Genomic DNA, 24,380 nt, shown 5'->3' with positions numbered 1-24,380 from the left:
TAATGCATTTTATAATAGAGAAATATATCAATTGATACTTAAATTTTACAGTATTCCCAATTTTATCTATAAAAAATATCAATTACTTTAAAAAAAAATATATTGTAAAATACTTTTTTGGTTTTAATGAAAAACTCTACACTATACTTCGGTAGTTTATTTTACATTGATAGCCTGATAGACGTTATCTATAAAAGTCATTAAACATTGCTATAATAAGAGATGGGTTTGTTATATCGTTAGGTATCAGTACACCTATTGACATAATTTTCTATAATAGGGGGTACTAAATGTGACCGGAAGTATTTGAACTGTTACTGGGTGGTGATAAACGACATTATTGATCCGTTGTCGCGTGTTTTACAAACATACGTGGGAATGTCACGGATTAATGCTAAACATGGATAAAATCGTTTATAATTGCTATCTCCTTTTACAGATAATTTGTGTGATTTATCCTACATCATTTAAAGACACTTGAAGAAAAATTGGGTGAGTTATATTATTTAAATTTACTTTATTTTTCGAAAATTACAAAGAAAAATTAATATTCATTTATTTCTTCTTCAAATGCATGTACTTATTTTATACCTGCAATAATTTTATAATTGAGTTTACTTTATGTTATAATGTTTCGTTTCAGGCACACGCTAATTATAAATTGCCTCAAATTATTCCTCCGCAATGCTTCCACTAAGTAGCCAGTGCTTAAGTATTGGGAATAACACTTGATACATTTTGTCTCAAAGTTTCCATTTTATAAAATATTTTTCGTAAACATTGAACAAAGTTTGTGCGAATGCCAAGATTGCCACTCACGCGCGTAAAGTTAACCTTACACAGTGTTGGCTTCAGGAGCCCTATAATTGTTACATATATATGAGCAGCTCATTAAATTTTGTCAATATCTCGAGACTATAAACAACTGTCATACAAGTGAGAGCGGTTTACTAGCTATAAAACCAGGTTCAACCCACCATTTTCTTGGCATTATGCCTGTACCAAGTAAGGTTTATGACTCTTGATTCCATCTGTTCCATTGGCTGATGTAGGCAAACTTTTGATTGTGTCAGTTGTTATGGAATTTTCCTATTTCCTTGCAGTAGGTATATTTCTTTATATTGGACAGTTTTAGTACTTGTGCTCTCCAACGTGCATCTTTTATTTGTTTTCCAAACTTTTAGGCGTACAAAATAAAAGTTATTCCTTTTAGGTCACGTGTTGTGCGCGCGAAAACCCTATCGTACGTTTTGTTTTTCTCGTGTTTAATCTTCGATAAGATAAATATGCAAAAGAATATTCGGAAAATTAATTGAAAATTTGATTGTTTTCTATTGATCATAAGCTCTCTATCATTATGCAACTTTTGAAATAGATTTCAGTTTTTCCATTTTAATTTAAAGATTGACAGGGACCCTAGACAGGTCAATATGATTGTTTCACTTGCTTTTTATTACTTAACGGTACAATAAATTAACGGTACCAATTTTCTTGCACCAGATGCGCATTTCGACAATACACATCTCTTCGGTGATGCTCGTGGCCAAAATATTTGCAATCCAAAGCTTATATAAAAGATGAAGAGCTATAATTCAAAAGGTCCAAAAAGTATAGCCAAATCCGTGAAAGGAATCAGAGCTTTGCATGAGGGAGATACATTCCTTAATTTAAAATAATTTCTAATATTTTGTAACAGCAAATTTTAATAACACAAAAAATCCGTATTTTCATGCCAGTACCGAAGTACTGGCTACTGGACTGGTGATACCCTCGGGGAATAATAGTCCACCAACAGAGGCATCGACCCAGTGGTAGTAATAAAATTAACGGTACCAATATTCTTGCACCAGATGCGCATTTCGACAATACATGTCTCTTCAGTGATGCTCGTGGCCAAAATATTTAAAATCCAAAGCTTATATGAAATATGAAGAGCTATAATCCAAAAGGTCCAAAAAGTATAGCCAAATCCGTGAAAGGAATCAGAGCTTTGCATGAGGGAGATACATTCCTTAATTTATAATAATTTCTATCATTTTGTAACAGTAAATTTTAATAACACAAAAACTCCGTATTTTCATGCCATTACCGAACTACTGGCTACTGGGGTGGTGATACCCTCGGGGACTAATAGTCCACCAGCAGAGGCATCGACCCAGTGGTAGTAATACAATTAACGGTACCAATTTTCTTGCACCAGATGCGCATTTTGACAATACATGTCTCTTCAGTGATGCTCGTGGTCAAAATATTTGAAATCCAAAGCTTATATAAAAGATGAAGAGCTATAATCCAAAAGATCCAAAAAGCATAGCCAAATCCGTGAAAGGAATCAGAGCTTTGCATGAGGGAGATACATTCCTTAATTTATAATAATTTCTATCATTTTGTAACAGTAAATTTTAATAACACAAAAACTCCGTATTTTCATGCCAGTACCAAAGTACTGGCTACTGGGGTGGTGATACCCTCGGGGACTAATAGTCCACCAGCAGAGGCATCGACTCAGTGGTAGTAATACAATTAACGGTACCAATTTTCTTGCACCAGATGCGCATTTCATGTATCATTGACCCACTGGCAAATCTTATTCAAAGGCAGTAAAATTGGATGAATAAATCACAAGAAATATATAATTAACCCAACAGACCGAATTCACTCTTAAACATTCAATGGCAGCAATTGAATAGCTGATTTGTATTGTTTACGAATCGCACATTTGTGATCATAACTACACGTTTTTGTGTTAAAAAACTTGATTATTTTCAGCCATTTCGTAATAAAAGCCAATGTATTTCGTTATGGTTATCCATATACATATACAACTTGGCAACAGTCCTACCTAGTCCAGAATTATGATAGGTGTTTCTCGGGGCACAAAATAAAGGCAACAGTAGTATACCGCTGTTCAAAACTCAGAAATCCATATACAAAAAACAAAATCGGGGTAACAAACTAAAACCGAGGGAAACTCACCAGTTGTATAAAACAAAAATTGATGAAGCTACCTCATTCAAAAACGGAAATCGACGAAAAGCCGATAAAAAAAAACCCTGAACAGAATACTAAAGACTGAGCACGAACATGTTTTCAGGCACCCATTTCTTCCCATAACCTTGTATAATGGTGCAACAGCACAACATAAGAACAAACTATGAAAATCAGTTGAAAATGACTTGACTGATCAAAATAATACAAGGCACACACATTCACAACTAACAATAAGACACAAAGTTTAGATCTGACAGGACTAGCATTTACTGAAAGCTATTTCAAAGTGTATATTAACTAGTAAGACAATTATGTATCAAAGATAAAATATCAAACTGTACACGTCCGATGAATTCACTTTAAATGTTACAAAAAGTTTAGGAAAACATGACATTGTGCAAATCCATTGTTCCTTACATCGTAACTACAACCCCCTTCCCTTTCATGAATGTGACCTACCGAATTAGACCATTTACCGGATTTGTTATCACACAAGCAACACGACGGGTGCCACATGTGGAGCAGGATCTGCTTACCCTTCCGGAGCACCTGAGATCACCCCTAGTTTTTTGGTGGGGTTCGTGTTGTTTATTCTTTAGTTTTCTATGTTGTGTCATGTTTACTATTGTTTTTCTGTTTGTCTTTTTCATTTTTAGCCATGGCGTTGTCAGTTTGTTTTAGATTTATGAGTTTGACTGTCCCTTTGGTATCATTCGTCCCTCTTTTACAAAAAGTTTAGGAAAACATGACATTGTGCAAATCCATGATACAAGTATCGACAGGATGAAAAACCATTAAAAAGTCGATTTAGCAAAGAGGTTCGGAATATTTTTTGTTTTGCTTTTTAAATAAATGTGTGTGTGTATATATATTTTGTATGTTTGGCTAGTTGCTGTCTTATTTACACATATCCGCAACATTTTGTTTATAATACAATAACTATAAGTAGATCTTAATACTACATTGCATAGTCAATAATGATCAATCTTTAGATAGTCAAAATACTCCAAGTCAACGATTTAGGATATAAAAACACTTTTGTTTTACTATAATGTCCAGAGAAGCATTCATTGTTTTCTTATTAGTGTCCAGACATTTTGATCTTTTTTATTATCAGATTACTCCTTCGCCATTATAATCACCACAAAGATTCAAATGCGAAAACCATATAGATATAGGAAGATGTGGTATGAGTGCCAATGAGACAACTCTCCATCCAAATAACAATTTATAAATAAACCATTATAGGTCAATGTACGGCCTTCAACACGGAGCTTTGGCTCACACCGAACAATAAGCTATAAAAGGCCCCAAAATAACTAGTGTAAAACCATTTAAACGGGAAAACCAACGGTCTAATCTATATAAAAAACGAGAAACACGTATAAATTACATAAACAAACGACAACTACTGTACATCAGATTCATGACTTACGACAGATGTACACATTTGCAGCGGGATTAAACGTTTTAAATGGTACCCTTTTTCTGAAACAATAGTATAACATCACAACATAGAAATAGGTATCAAAGTTACCAGGATTATAATTTAGTACGCCAGACGCGCGTTTCGTCTACATAAGACTATAGAAAGACACACGATAAATATCAGTTGGAAGGCTTAACTCAATCAAAAAAAAAACGTAAATTAGCACAATATGAACATATGTATATATAGTATATAAAAGAGGGACGAAAGATACCAAAGGGACAGTCAAACTCATAAATCGAAAATAAACTGACAACGCCATGGCTAAAAATCAAAAAGACAAACAGACAAACAATAGTACACATGACACAACATAGAAAACTAAAGAATAAGCAACACGAACTCCACAAAACAAGGGGTGATCTCAGGTGCTCCGGAAAGGTAAGCAGACATGTGGCACCCGTCTTGTTGCTTATATGACAAGAAATCCGGTAAATATCTAATTCGGTAGGTCACATTCATGAAAAGGTCTGGATGGGGTTTACAGAATAGAAAATAAGCAACCAATCCTACAGAAAAATGGACAAACAAAAAAGAATAAGACAGCGACGAAAAAAGTAAGGAGAGTAACAGGATGTTTAAATATAAAGAATATAGAGTAAGGGACAAAACTAGTAAGAATAGAGAACAATGACATACGAATTTAAAGAATACGGAGACAAAGGACACCCACTCTATACCCTCTTATTTGTGTTACATGTAAGTGATATTAATCGTTTGATGTGATGACTAATGCTGACACTGAAGTCATTTGGTTTTTGATAGGATTAGTGTTAAACTCGTCCTTGGGAACCAAATACTATATTTTTTTATTGGATTTAAAATAAACTCTTCCTATGGGTCTATATACTTGATTGCTTAGTTAATTGGCATTTTTAGATAAACCATTAAAGCCTACATGTTGAGAAAAAATTTCAGTGATCTGTTATTGAAATATTACTTCAAATCCTATTTTCTTGATTATGTGTTTCCTTTATTGCTATCAAAATTTAAGGTGTAACAATTGAAGAAATACATGATAAGAATTATGCATCATTTATCTGTATGTGTTATAGGATTAACACACTAATACTGATTAATATTTCACTCCTTAGTAAATATTTACCATGGATACTACTGTCTAAATGCTCGCTTTTCATGACATAATTGAATTGCGTAAGATATCACAAACAGAAGCGTATTTACCTATAGGTGTAATACCACCATTGATTTTCCCCTATTAGTCTTTGTTAAATTTGCACTTTAAAAAAAATTGTACAGTATTTATCTTTATCTTTTAACCAAAGAAATACTTTGCATGAATAACGTTTAATCCTTTCCAGTGCTACAGTGAAAATTTCACACAACATTTTATTGCATATAAGAAAGTAACCATTACCGAAAGTAAACAACCCAGATTTTACACTGTTATTTACTGGTTACCTGCTTTGGTAACTATGTAACGTTAATTTTCCAAAATATTTTATAAGACCATCAAATAAAAAAAGAATGATGCTTTCAGACACCCAACATACATGTTTATTACTCAGAAAAATTTAAGTGCATTGAAATGCAGGGTTAATTTTCTACAACTGTCAAATACAAGAGAATATTTTTTTTAGACCTACTTTCGTTTACCATCTGACGTACCATGATTTGGTGGTATTACACCTAAAGAACACCTAAATGTCAAATAAACTTCATGAATTTTTTTTCCCTTCAATTGCAAGTTATTTTAAGCATAACTGCCAAGAATTGTCTCAGTCAGAGCTATAGTTTCAGAGAAAACCACTATAATGTAAGGCCATATCCTACGGCGATTTCAGTCTAATTTCTTCGAAAAGTCCTTATTTCAGTGTATCATTATAAAATGCAGCGTTGACTAATATCTGATCATATACTCATGATCTATGCATTCAAACAATTACATAGGATACAAAAGACAACTTTAAGATGATAAACAATTTTATTGCACCTTTTAGAGTTCATTTGAAGGTCTGTTTTGGTCCATTTTTCCTTCTTCCTTCTTTTTTTCACCAAAACTTGATATCTTTTGTCTAAAAAATAAAAAATAATGTGATTATTTTCCACAAAAAATGAAAGAAATATAATGTTAAAACAATTATTAAAGTATTTTTGCTGAAAGAACTGTCTCTATAAATGTTAACAGTCTCCACGGAAATTTCTATAAGCCCTTATGTGTAACTTGAGTTTTTTTGTCTGTTCCCCTAGTATGGCAAATAACGGTTTCCTTTCAGTCAATCATTTATTGTTACTGATATCAAAGTCATTTACTTATAACAGTATATTTCTAATAGATTTACACAAACAGTTCACTTTCTTGTATTTTACATTAGAAAATGGGGAGAAAGAGTAATAAAAAATACCCCAAAATGGTTTTAAAAAGGATTATGTCCCTTGGAATGCTGATAAAAACAAAATTTGGTAAGAATTAAAAAAATTAAGTATGTAAGACTTGATTCTGATGTGTATAAATCCAGGGCAAATAAGTATTTAGAAGATGTTTTGTCGGTGCAAAATGCAGACGGCACAAAGGCAAATTGTAAACTTTTGCGGCCAAAATATTAAAAAACATGACATTAGTTGATACATACCTCAATGCTAAAGTATCATCTACAGACCAGTTCACATATAAGATTTTTCAACAGAATGCTCTTCAGTACATGGTTAACACTGAAATGAAAAATCACATGTTGTATAAACAAAACTGTAAGGGTGATTTAAAATTTGACACAGAGGCTCAAGTAAAATGGGGAATAGCATGGCAAGAAAGGTCGCAATGTAATATATGTGGATTCAAAAGTGTATTTCATAAATTATATGGAAAAGAAATGAGACTTCTCTTCAAAACATTATTGTTTTACCATTTTAAATCAAACGGTCTTGGTAGGGTTTGTGTTTTCGACACCTTGTTGGGTGTGTACCACGACAAACTTGGCGGTCTTGATTGATATGAGGCGGCTCAAAAGACAAGTGCTCAGGGTTGATGCATCTCTTCTGATGACACAGATGAGACACATCAACTTCCTCTGATAGGTCAAATTTCTCAGTGTGCAACATGAATACAAATATGTGTCCATACAATGTTCTTTTTTTCTGTCCCAATGAAACCTAACACTATAAACTGAATACAGCTTCATCTATCCACCCATTTGACTTAGCAAACACTCGTAAACCCCCATTTCAAGGCAATTTTTCCTCAAACGTGGTATCTGTGTCTCAATCCATTCCGAATAGTCCATGTTTACAACGTATGAACTAGTTTAGTAATAATTTTTAAAAATGAAAGTACAATAAGGTCACGAGTGCATGTGTAGTTTCCCTAGATAGGTGTAATACCACCATTGATTTTCCTCTATTAGTCTTTGTTAAATTGGCACTTTTGAAAAAATTGTACAGTATTTACCTTTATTTCAACCAAAGAAATACTTTGCATGAATAAAGTTTAATCATTTCCAGAGCTACAGTGAAAATTTCACACTACATTTTATTGCATATAAGAAAGAAACCATCACCGGAAGTAAACAACCCAATGTTTACACTATTATTTACTGGTTACCTGCTTTGATAACTTTGTAACGTTAACTTTCCAAAATATTTTATAAGACCATCAAATAAAAAAAGAATGATGCTTTCAGACACCCAACATACATGTTTATTACTCAGAAAAATTTAAGTGCATTGAAATGCAGGGTTAATTTTTCAAGGAAATATTTTTTTAGATCTACTTTCGTATACAACCGGATGTGACGTAACATGATTTGGTGGTCTTACACCTAAACATCCGTCATTGTGTTATTGTTCTACGATAATTTTTTTTTTATTGTCTTTTATTTTTTGCTAATGTGCTTTTTGTACATGCATTTTTTTTTCATTGGTACATATTTGTTTGTTTTATAGCGATTAGTATTACAACACAATGTTAACTGCTCTACCCCTACTTTTGACATTTTTATGCCCCATTTATTGCCATTATGTTTTCTGGTCTGTGCGTCCGTTCGTCCGTCTGTGCAGCTTCAGGTTAAAGTTTTTGATGAAGTTGAAGTCCAATCAATTTGAAACTAAGTACACATGTTTCCTATGATATGAAATTTCTAATTTTAATGCCAAATTAGAGATGTTATCCAATTTTCATGGTCCACTGAACTTAGAAATTGATAGTGCTGATGGGTCATCCTTGTACTAGGGACACATTATTGTTACCTTCTAGTATTGTCTGTCTGTTTTATGCTCGTTGTCAATATAATGATGTTTGATGCATCTGTCATACAAGTGAGAGGTTCAGGTAGCTAATAAATCAGGTTTAATTACCATTTTCTTCATAAGATTATGCCTGTACCAAGTCAGGAACATGACAGTTGTTATCTGTTCGTTTGATGTGTTTAAGTTTTTGCTTTTGCCATTTGATTTGGGACTTTCCGTTTTAACTTATCCCAGTTCAGTATTTTTGTGATTTTACTCTTTTTCAATTATATACATGTACATACAAGTGAGTAAGCTCTCTTTCAAGTGTTGAAACAAAAATAATAAAGTCTCTTTTTCCTGTAAAAATCTTGCCTTGCATCGCAAGTTCTACATTTTCTATTAAACGTTAAATGTAATTGATGTGAACGACGTTTTCCTTTGTTATATGTTCCAAATGACGCGTCTCTTTTATCAGTATTTTTGTACTTTTAATTTAAATATTTTGCAATAAAAAAACACCAACAGCAGGGGGTCAATAACCTTACAAAAATATGTTGCTACGTTTACTTGTATACATCTACATATTTACTATTTGTAGTCGTACACCAAATCCTTATATCTTTCAGAAAGATTGAAAAATAACATTTACTACTCTAATAAACAGCATTCGACCATGCGTTGATTGCACTTAACTGTGTCTTAACTATATAAGACTGAGTCTGAATTATACTTAACCAGATTTAGGCCAATCGACTTTGAAAAACATTACAGCGTTGAAGATTGTTTCCAAATCAATACTTCCTTAAATATTTTTATGCAATATTGCCTTTTGATATAGAAAACTAAAACTTAAATAGTGAAAACATTGTATAGTACTTTTGCATTTCGTAAAATGAATTTTATAAACTGTCGGTATATCGACTTTCTTGCTTTTTTTTTTCTTTTTTTTTTTTATCTTTAACAGAATATAATGTCCTTTTATTTTGTTTCAGGCTGTGTATGGCTGTTAACCATTGGATCTTTTTGGTATTTGTTGTATCTTCATATCTTCAACATACATCTGTATCCGGATCCTTTGATTTTGATTCGATGTTGGCTTGTTTCCGAAGAGAGTATAATTTCAGAGCTACCAAACCGTTTATAACTCGTCATGGACTCGTTTTGCCATGTTCTGATATTATAACAGTTTATTCCTGCTATGGCAGGTGCGACTCTAGTGAGGTAAGTTGACGCATATATATGTTTTGCGTCACACTAAATTTTCAGGACCGACAATCCAGCAAGTATTAATAAAAACCCGCCCACTTTAATAAAAATATACCATCCAGTTTTACTGCAATTATTTTACTATCAAACAAACCATTCGTTAAAAATTTTAATTAGAAAACTACACAACAATATAGCAGGTGTATTTTGAAACAAATAATGATACAAGAGTTTGATTCGCACGCCTCTTATAAGTTTTATGTGGACAAAACGCGCGTCTGGCATACCAAGTTATAAGCCTTATATCTCTGATGAGTTCTATTTCAAAAATTCCATTATACATCCTTATTCCTTGGTTATGAAAAAGATTCTCTTAAATATGTTTTGTGATTTGTATTGCCATTTAACTGTCAAAATATTAAACCCCAAGCGGGTTATTAAAACAATTTGTCCCATATTTACCACTGTTTGTGTAAATTGAGTTGGTGTTAACAATAAAATGTTATAATAAATCTTAAAGCTTGATCTAATAAAAATAAGGAAATGTTTTTTGTAAGAGCTTCGTGTCTGATCTATGAGCTGTTTTACGACTGTTATATATAACAAATGTCTTGAGATGGAGAAAGTGCAATTTCGATAGCTTCGAATCGTGTGGCATTGAGTAATATTTTTTTTAATTATTTTTTTTCACTCTCGTTTACGTTTCAACAAGATTTTAATTTGAGCATGTAAGTGAAACAATTCAGGAGAAACTGGACCAACAAAACTCTTTATTTGAAGCACGCAAATTGTATTTAGTTAAGCGTATTATCTAAAGTATATCTTTCGCTATAGCATTTATTTTGCGGTCATATGGTTTTTATTATGAAAATTATATTAATTTTTCATATCAACCATTCACGTAAAACAAAGTTCATAGATCTTACTAACTGAGTGAAGTGATTTGTTGACGATATTTATCATTGAATTAATCTTATTATTCGTGAAGACATTATGCATTTATTTGATTTGAAATGTAAATTGAACTAAGAAACGTCTTACATATAGTCTGCTAAATCTTTCTAACATGTGACATTTTCCACTTCCGGTTATTTTTTCAGATTGCAGATTACAAGATTCCATATAAAATAAGCAACCACAAAGTATGTACTTATGGAGATGTACAGAAACGGACAGTAACATTAACCAATTGTCATCCCTTACATCCGGATCCGACCTACGAAGTATTCGACGCCACGTTCTGTTCTTGTAAAAGCTGTAGTTCTGACAGCACAAGCTGCGAAAATCTAAATGGATAGGATCAGGGATCAATAGACTGATTTTATGATGTTTATATCAGATTATATATGGCTAAACGAAGTATTATAAAGAATCAAATCCTGTTATTTTTGACATTATATTTTCCCTATTCTATTCTTTGTATTATACATTAGTATTTTTTTTTTAAGTATTATGCTACAGGGACTTCTATTTATTGGTACACTCTGTGAACTACCGGAATCTGTTGTTATGTAGAAAAGAAACTGATTTGTTCTGTTGATATGTATCGCAGGTTATGAAGTGTATTACCTTTCATGAAAATCGTACAGTCATCGTTACATTAGCCATACAAGGTCAAATGGACACTCATTGCAAAGGCGGATTTATGGTTAAGCCTCTTATTTTTGCCCCAAAATAAAGAAAAATGATAGATTTGTTTCGTCCTTTTGAAATCAAAAATATTAATCGGTGTAGTTTACTTTTACCTTCTTACTTACGTTCAGAAAACTTATTTTGTTTAGATATGTTGATCTTACTGCTATCAACATTTTATTTGAAGATATGCTTTTCGAAATCTGAAATATCATTACTTATTTTTGACAGATAATCAAACGTGTAAATTATAATGGATTTATTTTGGGCATTCTTTTTATAGTTATTCCATAAGTGTCTTTTACTACTAGCTAGCAAAGTTCAAGGATGGTCAGCAACCTTGTAATTTAATAAAGTTTTAAGCTTGTATAGAATAATAACAATAATGGGACAGCGTTAAATTCTCAAATGGAAAGGAGATAATTGTCTTGTGGGAAGAATCAAAGCTATGGTTATTAAGTCACTAGATACTTTTTTACGTTTTATGTACGAAATCTTACGATGTAAAAAACACCCCAACACTAAATTAAGTAATCAGAATTTAAATTAGCCTTAATATCTCTCTCTTTATACGAAACCATAACAAAATGACCTTCATAATTCCTAAGAGTGTGTTTACACACAAAACTTATCTAAGTAGCAAAAAAATTGTATAATACTCCCCTGACCCATTTTTGATCCTTTTAAAAAAAAATGATTAATTCGTTAATATTGTCTTACCAACACAAGTCCTATATTACCAATAAAATTTTCTAAAAAGGCCTTGCAAATTGTTCGACTATATTGACTTATTGTATAAATAGATAGAAGTGTAAACTCCAAGATTTGTAACAGATTGGAACACTATGTCTGCCACTATGGATCGTGGGTGTTTTGAATTAAAAAAAAAAGATTTGGACAAAACTAGTAAATTATATGATTTGATTCCGTATTTAGCTGTATTGTCAGTAATATTTAGCTTCAATATGCCACGCGTTGTCTTTGATAATTATATGTGATGATGGTATATATGTAGGTTTGCAGGAGAAAGTCAAATATGAAGAAGTTTACATAGAATGTATCAGCTTTTATATCCTCTAGTTCTAAAACATGTAAAATAGGAAAAAGAAAGTGTAGCCCATAACTACTTATAATGATTGTTATTTTTTTATTTATAATTTTTGTTTGTCATAGAATGTTTGTGACGTCAATGGTCCGGAGCCGAATCTCATGTGAATAGTACAATGCTATATTTGATTTTTGTTCATCTAATAAAGAAACTATTTTCTGTTACATTGGTTTTTTTTTCATTTAGCCTTGATCTTTGATGCTATACTTAGAATCGTATTGTTATATAACATGTTTGGCTGGGTGGAATCCAAAGATAGACAGTCATTTGCGTTGGGATTTGGACATCAATTTAAATGTCACGCTTTTTTTGCTGTAAATATTAAATGATGTTTTTTTCATAATGCCAGTGGCGAGTATTTAATTAACAAATAACTTAATAGGACGGTTTTGATAAAAGTTTTAGTTCGTATAGAAGCCGGAAATGGCTGCGTATTTTTAATCCGAATAGCCAAACGTTCACCCACATTCTAAAATGAGCTTCATTGTAGAATATTTAAAATCAACGTCTACACATATTTAGAACCATGTCAGCACTTGCACGGTAAATTACTCTTTCTACAAATCTTTAATGGTCTACTAATTTTTAAATCTGTCTATTTTGTGCGGATACACCACTGTCCAATATTAGAAGAGGGTTGGGCTTTCGCAAACATTTTGAACCACACCATTTTCCAATTATGCCTGTTCTAAGTGAGGAGTCTGCTAATCGGTGCATTTGTTGCTGTTATTCTATTATATTTGATTTTCGATTTTGTATTATACACCATCATATTTGTGATGTCGCAGATTTATATAGTTTGCTATGCGGTCTGGTTTTTTGCTCATTGTTGATGGTTGTAAGATAACTTTTATCTCATTTTAATGTTTGGTGGAAACTTGACCCTTTAGCAATCATTCAAGAATCTACGTAAAGAGTTAATTGCAAATGTGATCTGGTCTTGAGTTTGCCTATCATATGTGCCATGAGGCATTGAAAGCGATCAATCAGTGAATCCCATCTGATAAGCAGTCAAAGCCAGGTTACGGGAAGGTTTATCGCACATCAATATGATTGACTCCCGCCACAAAAACAAAATTGCAGACGACGTCATACACCAACAAAAGATGGATTCAATTATTGAAAAAAAGGATTCAATTTCATCTGCATCATTATAAATTCATAACAAACCACAAGTCTCCTACAATAAGATTTGAAAACCGCTGTCCATGACACATTTTCAAAACATTCAGTAAGCCTCGATTTTACTGGCTTGAGAGGCTGTGAAATATTGTTCCGCACTAGATGGATAGTATACAAATGTAGTTATCTATCAATGTGTCAACAATTCAGAGTAACTTCCGCTGTATTGCTTTTCCTTATAGTACATTGTTTCTGTGTTCTTTAACATACGTTATCATGTTATCCTTTATTAAACTAACTTTGGTTTTAGGTTGGCCAACTTTCCCTACTTTTAACCAAAGTGTTGTATGTACTCCGTCTATTTTTAATTGACGCCTTGATTCAAATTAATTTCTTACAAATGATAAAATGTTCAACAATCAAAGAAATAAATTTCATCAGAAATTTCATTGAAATCTTGCAAGGTCATAATAATTATACTATTGCGTCAATCAATAATTATGAGATGGCATGTTAATGAACTGCACTAACAGTTAACTCCAATAAAATATTTTAAGCTGATAAAAAAACAATAGAATGCCATAAGCTCATTTGTACCTCTACATTGCGAAGCTAAGCGACTTTCCTTCAGTTGGCTTAAAATATAGCAAACAATTAACTATTTCCGGTTTAAAAAACGAGGAAGTTGATTAAATCGTATTAGAAAATGTTCAATAAAGATTTGAGGAATAATTATTTGAGAATTGTGTATTAATCACTTTTGCAATTTTCTAAATCCACCATTCGCATTTATTCTTAATTATATTAATTAGTAAATTTGAATTGCCTTTAATTCTCTTGAATTGATAAAGATTTAATTAAAAATCTCTCGTTAGTAGGTTGGTTTCGCTGTTAATAGTTATTTGATGACATGCTGAATAATGTAACATCTATTTCGGGATATGCCAAAACTACAAGGCAGATTTCTTTATTTTTAAAATACAAAATCAAACATGCCAAATTTGCGACACATTTGATTTTGACGCTCAACTTTAATAATAAGATTTTAATTTCGACAAAAGATACAGAGAAGCAGACAATTCGGTGTGCTCGATTGTGCTATATAGATGAATAAACGGACAAATAGATTATTTTACAACGATAGCCAGATGAAACAGGAGGTATCCTTTAAGGATGACAACTAAAATAATAAAAACAAATTTAGAATTTATATTTGTTATTCTCATCGGATTTCGTCTAATGCTTAGTCCGTTTCTGTGTGTGTTACATTGTAATATTGTGTCTTTGTTCTCCTCTTATATTTAATGCGTTCTCAGTTTTAGTTTGTTACCCCGATTTTGTTTTTGTCCATAGGTTTAGGATTTTTGAACAGCGGTATACTGCTGTTACCTTTATTTAGAAAGAGGAAAATGTTAATAAAAGTATTTCAAATTTGTAAAATCACGTTTGGCGTAAAAGATCTAATAATCTATTAACATAAAAAAATATTTAACAATTTTATGTCATAATGTGGTTATAAACTACCAGCTTTTTTATATACAGTCTAAAAGAGGGACGAAAGATACCAAAGGGACAGTCAAACTCATAAATCTAAAACAAACTGACAACGCCATGGCTAAAAATGAAAAAGACAAACAGAAAAACAGAAAAACAATAGTACACATGACACAACATAGAAAACTAAAGAATAAACAACACGAACCCCACTTCCCTCCCTCCATCCCTGTTAATTGTACTCGACAAAATATACCTATTAGATTAATTGTTTACCTGTTGCTTATATATTTTCTAATTAGATAATTTAACTGTTGATAGTATGGTCTCAATTGTCTCAAATATATCCTTTTTGTTATGAACTACATCAAATTTAAATACTTCTAGTATGTTATTCAAAATGCGGGAAACCAAATTTGAATAATAAACCCGAAACTAGAATAAAATATGAAAACCCTTGTTTAATTTTGTTTTTAAGGCTAGCTCTCGGGTAAAGTTGTAAGGTTTCTCATCTTACATAGCTTAACAATATGAAATGATGTACTTCATTCATAGTTCAGATAAAGGGAAGGGATCAGTTTGAAATAGCTTCCTGTCCGTGTGATATTTATACTCTAGTGCAAACATGAAGATATTTCCAGTTTGTTCAGACCCAAACTGAATCTAAATAGTACTGGCAATAAGCGACATGAAGATAAATAGCCCACAAGGGATGCCTTAGAATCAACAGTGTGTTTAATGATCCTTTTGTTAAACGTTTGTCACAATGTATTGTGATTTATTTGCAAAGTAGAATCAAATAGTCGTTAAACTGTACTGTTACATTTTAATGACTCTTATTCAAACAAAGAAATGCTGTCTTTTATAAAAAAAAAAATATGAGATACCAATCCAAATATGTTGTAGGATGAATTCAAAGGACAATGCCCGAACGAGACAAACAGACTGCAATATTCAAGGTTTTAGATAATAAACAAGAAATATGTTAACAGTGATTAATAAATTGGTTCAAGTCTATGGGGCCTTTATGGCAAGTTGGCTAGGCTGTACTGATAGAAAACTTATTTCAAACAGAAAAATACACGATTTAACGATGGTGATGTAAGCAAGAAACTAATACTAGTATACAATAGTTTAAAATGTTACCTATCCAACTCTGTAATAAGATTTTGAATGTTGTTTTCAATGGTATAAATATTTGTTTTGTTATCAGAAAATTTAAATCCATACTTCTACCATTGTTATACAAACGTATGCATGTGCGCATTCACGGTACTACAATCTGTCGATACCTATATGAAAGTATTGCACAATGTCATGCTTTCATCAAACTTTTGAAAACGTTTAACACTTAATCATTAGGCTGTTGGATTTGTACTGAATTTTATTTTGTAGCCCTTTAAAAAAATCAATTGATGGCTTTTTGAACAACGGCTTAATACTGTTGCCTTTATTAAGTCTATTCTTTTTGTTTAGTTGCTATTTGCTTTCAACTAGCTGTCAGTAGCTCCTAACTCTCAAATCTGTACTTTGATTCTTTTTGGTTGTGAGGGATCCATACATACATGTCACGTTCAGTCTGTGTTTTTGTTAGAAGCTTTCCTGCTTTGTATAGCTCTGTTGAGTTAAATTCTTTTAAACTGAGTTTTTGTAGTTTATTTTCTAATTTGTACTGCTATACTACATTAGGGGAGGATTGACGCCTTCAAATTCTTTAACCCGCTTCTGTCTTGTGTACCTTGTCAAAGGAAAGAGCATGTTTAAAAGCAATAACTCAAAGTACATCTTGTCTGTTGATCCCCGTGACTACGATCTTGATGACAAATGATGTCAAGTTTTCTTATATAAGATCGATAGTCTTTGATGGCACGCCCAACAATAAAACTGTGTCGACATGATATGGCCAAGGTAGCTGAAAGGGTTGTTTTTATGCAATAAAACATTTTGACTATGTTCAAGCTTAATTTCCGTTATGCATTCAAACAATTCTCTTTGGTAATAACTATATTTTTTGTAACTTACATTTAATTGATATGAGTTTGATGTTTTAGAGATATTAGAATTTAATTCAATAATAATTAAATTCAGTTATTGTAATTATATAACTTGGTATGCCTATTATTGATTTAAATTGACGGTGTGTTCGATTCATTTTATACTGGTCACTTTAATATGCTAATTAGTTTAGCCCGCGAAATGTTAGTCCGTGCAATTTACCTCGTGTGGTTTGGTCATTTGAATTCAAACCTTACACGGAGCTTGACCAAAGCTATAGAATTTACCCGCCCTCCCTTTTCCCCATTATGAATATTTTCTGCTGCTTTTCATTTATCGTTTCAGTTTTGGAAGAATGATTATAGAACCAGCGTCATGGCATATATAACAGACTGAGTTTGGAGCTTTTTTGTATTGTGAATGGACAGGCGGAATTTACTTTAAGCTGCTATGGACTACCCAGTGGCTCCTGATATAACTTTGTTACTGCTGGATCGCCCTTCAGTAATTCAATCGTCATCAAGTTTTGATTGACAAGTTGATTGTGTTTCTTTCTTGCAATAAATGCCATGACAAATTTACAGCCAAATAAAACATAATTTCTTTAGTGATTTTGATTTATAGTTTATTCGTTGGATTCATTAATTACATCATGAGGTCAAACAATGAGAATACAGATTAAAACAATACAAGTACACTTACATTTTATCTAGGCCCCCTTTCAATCTATGTGTGTATATATATATATACAATAAATGTCTTTAAATTTCTGATACACATGTCAGAATCATGAATCACCTTTAATTCAAAATCATGTAATGCAACTTATATTTTTATGTTTGACATCTATTGTTAATGAATTTGGTTTAACTTGAATTGGAAGTTAATCATAACTTGATGTACTGGAAAGACATAGTAAGTAGTTATCTTAGTAAGCTATGTCATGAAACAGTAATAAAATCTGTTTCATAGAAAGTCATAGATGATTATTTTGGTACTCATTTCTAAAAACAAAACTAACATCATTGCTATACATTCGTATACCTACATGAACCTTATTAAATAGATCCGATGTTAAATTTTTCACGTAATTTTTCAATTACACAATTTTTTTAATGATCCTTTTCATTTTAAAGGGATATCCATAACCAATTATACAGATATTCACATAGACAAAGGAGATATGGAAAATGAAAAAATATATATATAAATAAATACACAAAAAAAAAATAATGTTAACGACAGTATATATTATAGATGTTACGTAAAATAAACTAATATTCTGTGTATCGATGTTCCAAAACAAAATTACGGGAGAATCCATCGATTCAAAAGTAACAATTATCGTACGTCATTTATCAACTTCAAACACTATCTATTGTATTTTAGTATATTTATTTATTTTAAAATTAAATGCAAAACTGTTGACAATAAAAAGTTACATATTCAACTCAGAAGAACAAATCTGAGATACCTTAGCTACACACATGTTATAATGAGTTTTTGTTGCTTGTTATATTAAGATTTTCTCAAAAACACAACATTTATTTTTGAAATGGAAAATATTCGAGTATGCGATATGTATGATCCTTTGAAGACAGAAACCAACAAAACTTATAAAAAAACCTTTGTATTTTGCTAACGATCAATTCGTAGTAGACAATGCTGAAGTGCGGACATGTCTTTATCCCCAGGATAAAAGTACCAATTAGTAATAGTGTAAAAAAGTTATTAACTGAAAATCGCGACTTCGTGCAAACTTTCATATAAATATGAGTGCATTATCTTTATTTTAAACCCATTATCGGTATGTCTACATGTGTTGTCAATATAATGGAATTATATGCTACTACTTCGATGAAAGTGAGAGCTAGTTATAAAACCAGGTTTAATCCACCGTTTGCTACCCAAGGAAATGCCTGAACTGATCATATTGAGAGGATGTGGTACCATACGATTTCATACATGAAAAGCAAAATATATTTCGTCGATAATAATCAAAATTAATGTAAGTGCAGATAAATATCATACATCACTATTATATCGTAGTTTGTTCTAGAAAAGGGGATGTTCGAAAAGAAAATAAAGCATATGTCTTGCTTTGATCAATCCAAATTGTTACTTTCTTTGAAATATATCACTGTATATCAGGATATGTCTCTTAAAAAAGTATACTATCATATTTCATATGATCGAGAAAACAGAATAATTCTTTCCATGTGTAAAACGAATTTAGAATACTTATGTTGTATTGAAAGTATTATGGGTGGACCATTTGGATAGTGGCCTACATTCTTTAAACAGCTTAGGGTGGTACACAACACCTTCACTAAAATTAATTTGGCTCGTTTAATTTTCATAAAATTTTGACAAAGTATTTACTTTGACCCTTTGACAAAAATATAAAAATTTCAAAAAATTTGAACCAACCATTTGATCAGAAAAATTACACTGGTTTATAGCACTTTGACAAACATTAATTTAGAACATTTTAAAGCTTAATATTTCCTTAACAACGCACCGTAATTAAAACGTTTAACTGATTTTACAGAGTTATCTCCCTGTAGTGTTAGGTACCACCTTAAAGGATTAAAAATGAGAACGATGTATCCTCTTTATTTATTCTATTGACTTGGAAAGTTTGAGGAAATATACCATCATTGTTTTACTAAGGTAATTGAAGTTATTGTTGATCGGAATTTGACTTTTCAACCAAAGACTATTCATGTTAACTTTGGAGAAAAAGGTCATTGTTAACGACTGAATTACCACAAGAGATCAGATGTTCCAAATTTGCAAAATTTCTGGCAGAAAATTATGTCAGAGTTGACGATTTCTACCAATATAATGGATTCTTTTATCATCACATAGTACAACAAATGGTCAAGTATTCTTCAATGCTAACTACAATGACCTGTTCTACTCGACTCATCCTGCTGCTAATGTTGTGTAATTGATCAACAGACGATTAATTACATAACAATTTGTTTTAATGATATACACCTCAGTCAAGAATTGAAATAGATAAACATATTTATTTGAAATATGGTCGAAATACTAGTCGCAGCAGATTACAAGAACTAAATTAGTTAATTCCTAGGGATTAGGATATCATGTACGAAACATAAAAAGAGTTCAAACGTCCTGCGCCGAATAGCCAACAACAGTCTTTCAAACCCTATATAGAAAACTGATGACCGAGCAATTCGAATCTCAAAAACAATCCCGTAGTATTGTTCATGGTAAGTGTAAAAGTAATTATTAGCCTCATTTAGTGACGCACAATCGAAAACAAAGCATGGGCATTTGTGAATGACTTTACATTCCGATCAACCAAATCTTTATTGCTAATGTAATATTAAACTTCAGCACTAAGAACCCTACGTTCAATAGCGTTCTAATCGCTTATTGTCGTGGCGTGGTCAGTTTCTTATTGACCAACAGTGTTTTGAGTGCCCCCTTTTTTTAAACCTGTCACACAATCTTCAAGAAATCCGTAAACACAATTTGTTGAATGTCGTAGCAACTGGGAGATACACTTCATATGCAGGAGCTTGTGCACCGTTGGTCTTTAAAAACGGAAGGTAAACAATTGGAATGCTGAAATCATCTCTTTTATGCCAAAGGTTTTTATGTAGTAAAGTCTCGATGTCAAATGCAAATTTTAGTCAAGAGATGATACAGACTTAACTGTAAAAGAGGGACGAAAGATACCAGCGGGACAGTCAAACTCATAGATTGAAAATAAGCTGACAACGCCATAGCTAAAAATAAAAAGACAAACAGACAAATAATATCACAGAAAACACGCCATAGAACACTTAAGACTAAGCAAAACGAACCCCACCAAAAACTGGGATGAATCTCAGGTGTTCCGGAAGGGTAAACAGATCCTGCTCTACATGTGGCACCCGTCGTGTTGCTTATGTAACTTCACTTCAAGTTCGGCAACAAGTTATTAATATATAAACAAAATTTGAAATTTAATATTAACCTTCATTTTCCGAAAACTTTTTTGCTTTGTTTGACTGATAACGCCAAAGTCATGCGACTTACAATGAAAAACTTAAAATAGTACTACTAAAAAGTAGAGGCATACAAGATACATCTAATGACGATATTAATTGAGAATAGTTTCATATGACTCATACTGACTTTTTTACCTTTAATTTTTTTTCCATTTGTGCGTCAATGATAAGTCTTTTGTAGACAAATCGCGTCGTCTGGCGTTTAAAATCTTATTCCTGGTATCAGTGATGAGTTTATTTGTATTCAACTGAATCAACTAAACTAAATCCCATAATGCAACATTATTTATTAATCTAATTTAAGTGCTGATCTGACAATGGAAAGTCCTTGAGGAGTTAGGAGCTGAATGAAAAATGCAATAAAGTATATCCTTAAAGGAAATACGATTTTGTCAATAAATTGTATATGCCCTTTGTAATAATAATAGATCAAAGGTCGTTGATGAATGGAAAAAAACAAAAAGAAACATCTGCTTTCAATTCGAAGTATGTATTTCTACCTTCAAGGAAGATAAAAACAACAGTAATGTGTTCTATGTGTCTATATGTTAATGATTCTAGACACATGAGTTATTTTATATAAACTTTATCACTACATTTATTATATAGAATATGTACTGTGAACAAAGCAAAAAGTAGGCGAGTGTGCAATATAAGACAATTTAATTGTTATTACGTTATTTATCATATATAATGTATAACTACTTATCTAGGTGCAATATATCAAGATAGTTTATGGATTCCAGTTCAATATTGCAACATCAATTATAAACAGACTAGTATGAAAGTGAATTGCATGATCCGTCATATAATTTCTAAGCCATTAAAGTAGCAATTGTATAAACCTGGAACATTACAAAAATTGATAATTTCCGAGTGATGACATGCGGAATATACGAGTTTCGGACAGCATCAATTAACTGCTGTTCGAATATTATAAATTTAATGTCTAGCGAGTTGAAAAATTGAGATGAGAAACTATTGCGCGCCGGCGGTGGAATAGGAAATGTAAGTTATCGAGTGGGCAATAAAAGAACAATTAAACAGACATCATGACATTAATGAATAAGAAAGACGAAAAAAAAGATAACTAAATATTGAAATAAATGAGCCACATCATAAATACGGGAATGAACTCTAGTACTCCGGAAGAGTACGCAGATACTGCTCCAGAAGTGCACATGACAGTGATTTTTTTTAGGTGCTTCAAATCCAATAGTTGATTCACGTCGTCTAAAGCAGTGCCGTCATGTAAACATATTTTGAAATATCGTATCAACTGAGATATGCATACTTCATCAATAGAGGTAAATAAAGGCAACAGTAGTATATCGCTGCTGTTCAAAACTTATAAATCCATGGACAAAAAACAAAATCGGGGTAACAAACTAAAACTAAGGGAAACGCATTACATATAAGAGGAGAACAACAACACACACAGAAACGGACTATGCACTAGACAAAATTCTATCAGAACAACAAAAATAACATCAAAACCAAATACATGAATTTGGATTAGATAAGTTACGTGACACGTCTTATAGTAATGTGAATTCACACTCAAAAATAAGAGAAAACAAACGACACAACGGAAACACAACGTTAAAACGTAACACATACAGAAACGAACTATAATATAACAATGGCCACATTCCTGACTTTGTACAGGACATTTTTAAAGGAAACAATGGTGGGTAGAACCTGGTTTTGTGGCATGCCAAACCTCCCTTATGACCATTTGAAATATAACATTAAAATGACAACACAATATTACAGGACTACAAGATAAATAAATAGGAGAACACAATTGACAAAGAAACACACGAATAATAGCTAACAAAAGGCAACAAGTTTCAAATTTTAATACGCCAGAAGTGCATTTTGTCCACACAAGACTTACTAGTGTCTCCCAGATACAAAAGTCTGAAAGCCGAAACAAGTACAAAGTTGAACAGCATCGAGGACCAAATGTCAAAAAACGGCAAGGGTTTTCTGTTAGGTACCAGAACATCCCTATTATTTAGAATAATATATACTTATGCAAGCAGTAAATTTTATAAAATGACTATACAAAAGATATACATGATGAAACTGAAGTGTTAACTAATTACAGGAAACAACCGAAATACATTACATAACCCGACAAATAAACTCATCATAGATACCCGGGCTAAAATTTGTATATACGCCAGACGCGCGTTTCGTCTACAAAAGACTCATCAGTGACGCTCGAATCCACAAAATGCAACACAAAAATTAGACACATCCGAATAAGCCAAAACCTCAACGCCAAGTGACGTCATATTTGGTCCAAACAACGAGAAATTGATAGTTGAAAACTGAAATCATTTAAAGCTACTTTTTAAGGATTGAGTTGTTAATCTCGCCACCAAATTCGCAAAACACCGAGATAATAGGTAGAATTGTAGATTCGTTTAATTTTCAAATTCTTTTGGAATAATGACATATACACACTAAGGGAACGAGTATTACTTAGTGAAAAGTGATCAATATATTCGAATATGAAATATAAATATTTCGTAGTTTCATAGTTTTCTCTTTCTTTCTTTATAATAACAAACAGTAGTGTACCGATGCTCAAATCTCGTAGAGTAATTTTTCAAAATACACAATTACAATAGGTGTGTCGGCAGAGTAGGACTTTCATGATATGTTTGCATTGAATAATGTGTAATACGGAAACATGATCAATAGATATAGGAAAATGTGGTAGGCGTGCCAATGTGACAACTCTCCATCCAATTCACAATTTATATAAAAAAAAAACCAATAATAGAACAAGGTTCGGTCTCCAACACGGAGCCTTGACTCATACCGAACAGCAAACGGCCCCAAAAAGAAAATACTAGTGTAAAATCGTTCAAACGGGAAAACCAACGGTCTAATCTATTTAAAAAACGACAACTACTGGACATCAGAGTCAATTGGTTATTATAAGTTGCGTACAATTAACATACATACTGCATGTCTGATCATTAAAATATAAAATCAATGGTTGTTGCTTGTAATTTCTGACGGCAAAAACTACGAAAGTAATAATTACGTTTTCTGCGTTCCATCCCGGTTTTTTTCAGGCCCGCATATTTTGCATATATCTTCAGGAATATTT

General features: G+C 32.0%; 1 protein-coding gene and 1 long non-coding RNA gene across 2 annotated transcripts; one reads left to right on the top strand and one right to left on the bottom strand.

The window, feature by feature from the left end:
• The first annotated feature begins 204 nt into the window (after positions 1 to 204).
• LOC139516231 (thyrostimulin beta-5 subunit-like) lies at positions 205 to 12,775 on the top strand. Its single transcript, XM_071306221.1, has 3 exons — positions 205 to 492; positions 9,658 to 9,886; positions 10,972 to 12,775. Exons 2-3 carry the CDS (start codon positions 9,665 to 9,667, stop codon positions 11,167 to 11,169), a joined length of 420 nt encoding a protein of 139 aa, XP_071162322.1. The 5' UTR covers positions 205 to 492; positions 9,658 to 9,664; the 3' UTR covers positions 11,170 to 12,775.
• LOC139514837 (uncharacterized) lies at positions 6,407 to 7,382 on the bottom strand. Its single transcript, XR_011662720.1, has 2 exons — positions 7,075 to 7,382; positions 6,407 to 6,516 (listed from the first exon to the last, which is right to left on the bottom strand). It is a non-coding gene; the product is annotated as an uncharacterized lncRNA (long non-coding RNA).
• Positions 12,776 to 24,380: the final 11,605 nt, after the last annotated feature.

Source organism: Mytilus edulis, chromosome 3 (genome assembly GCF_963676685.1).
Source record: "Mytilus edulis chromosome 3, xbMytEdul2.2, whole genome shotgun sequence".
Taxonomy (NCBI): domain Eukaryota; kingdom Metazoa; phylum Mollusca; class Bivalvia; order Mytilida; family Mytilidae; genus Mytilus; species Mytilus edulis.
This window is presented reverse-complemented; position numbering and strand designations above follow the sequence as displayed.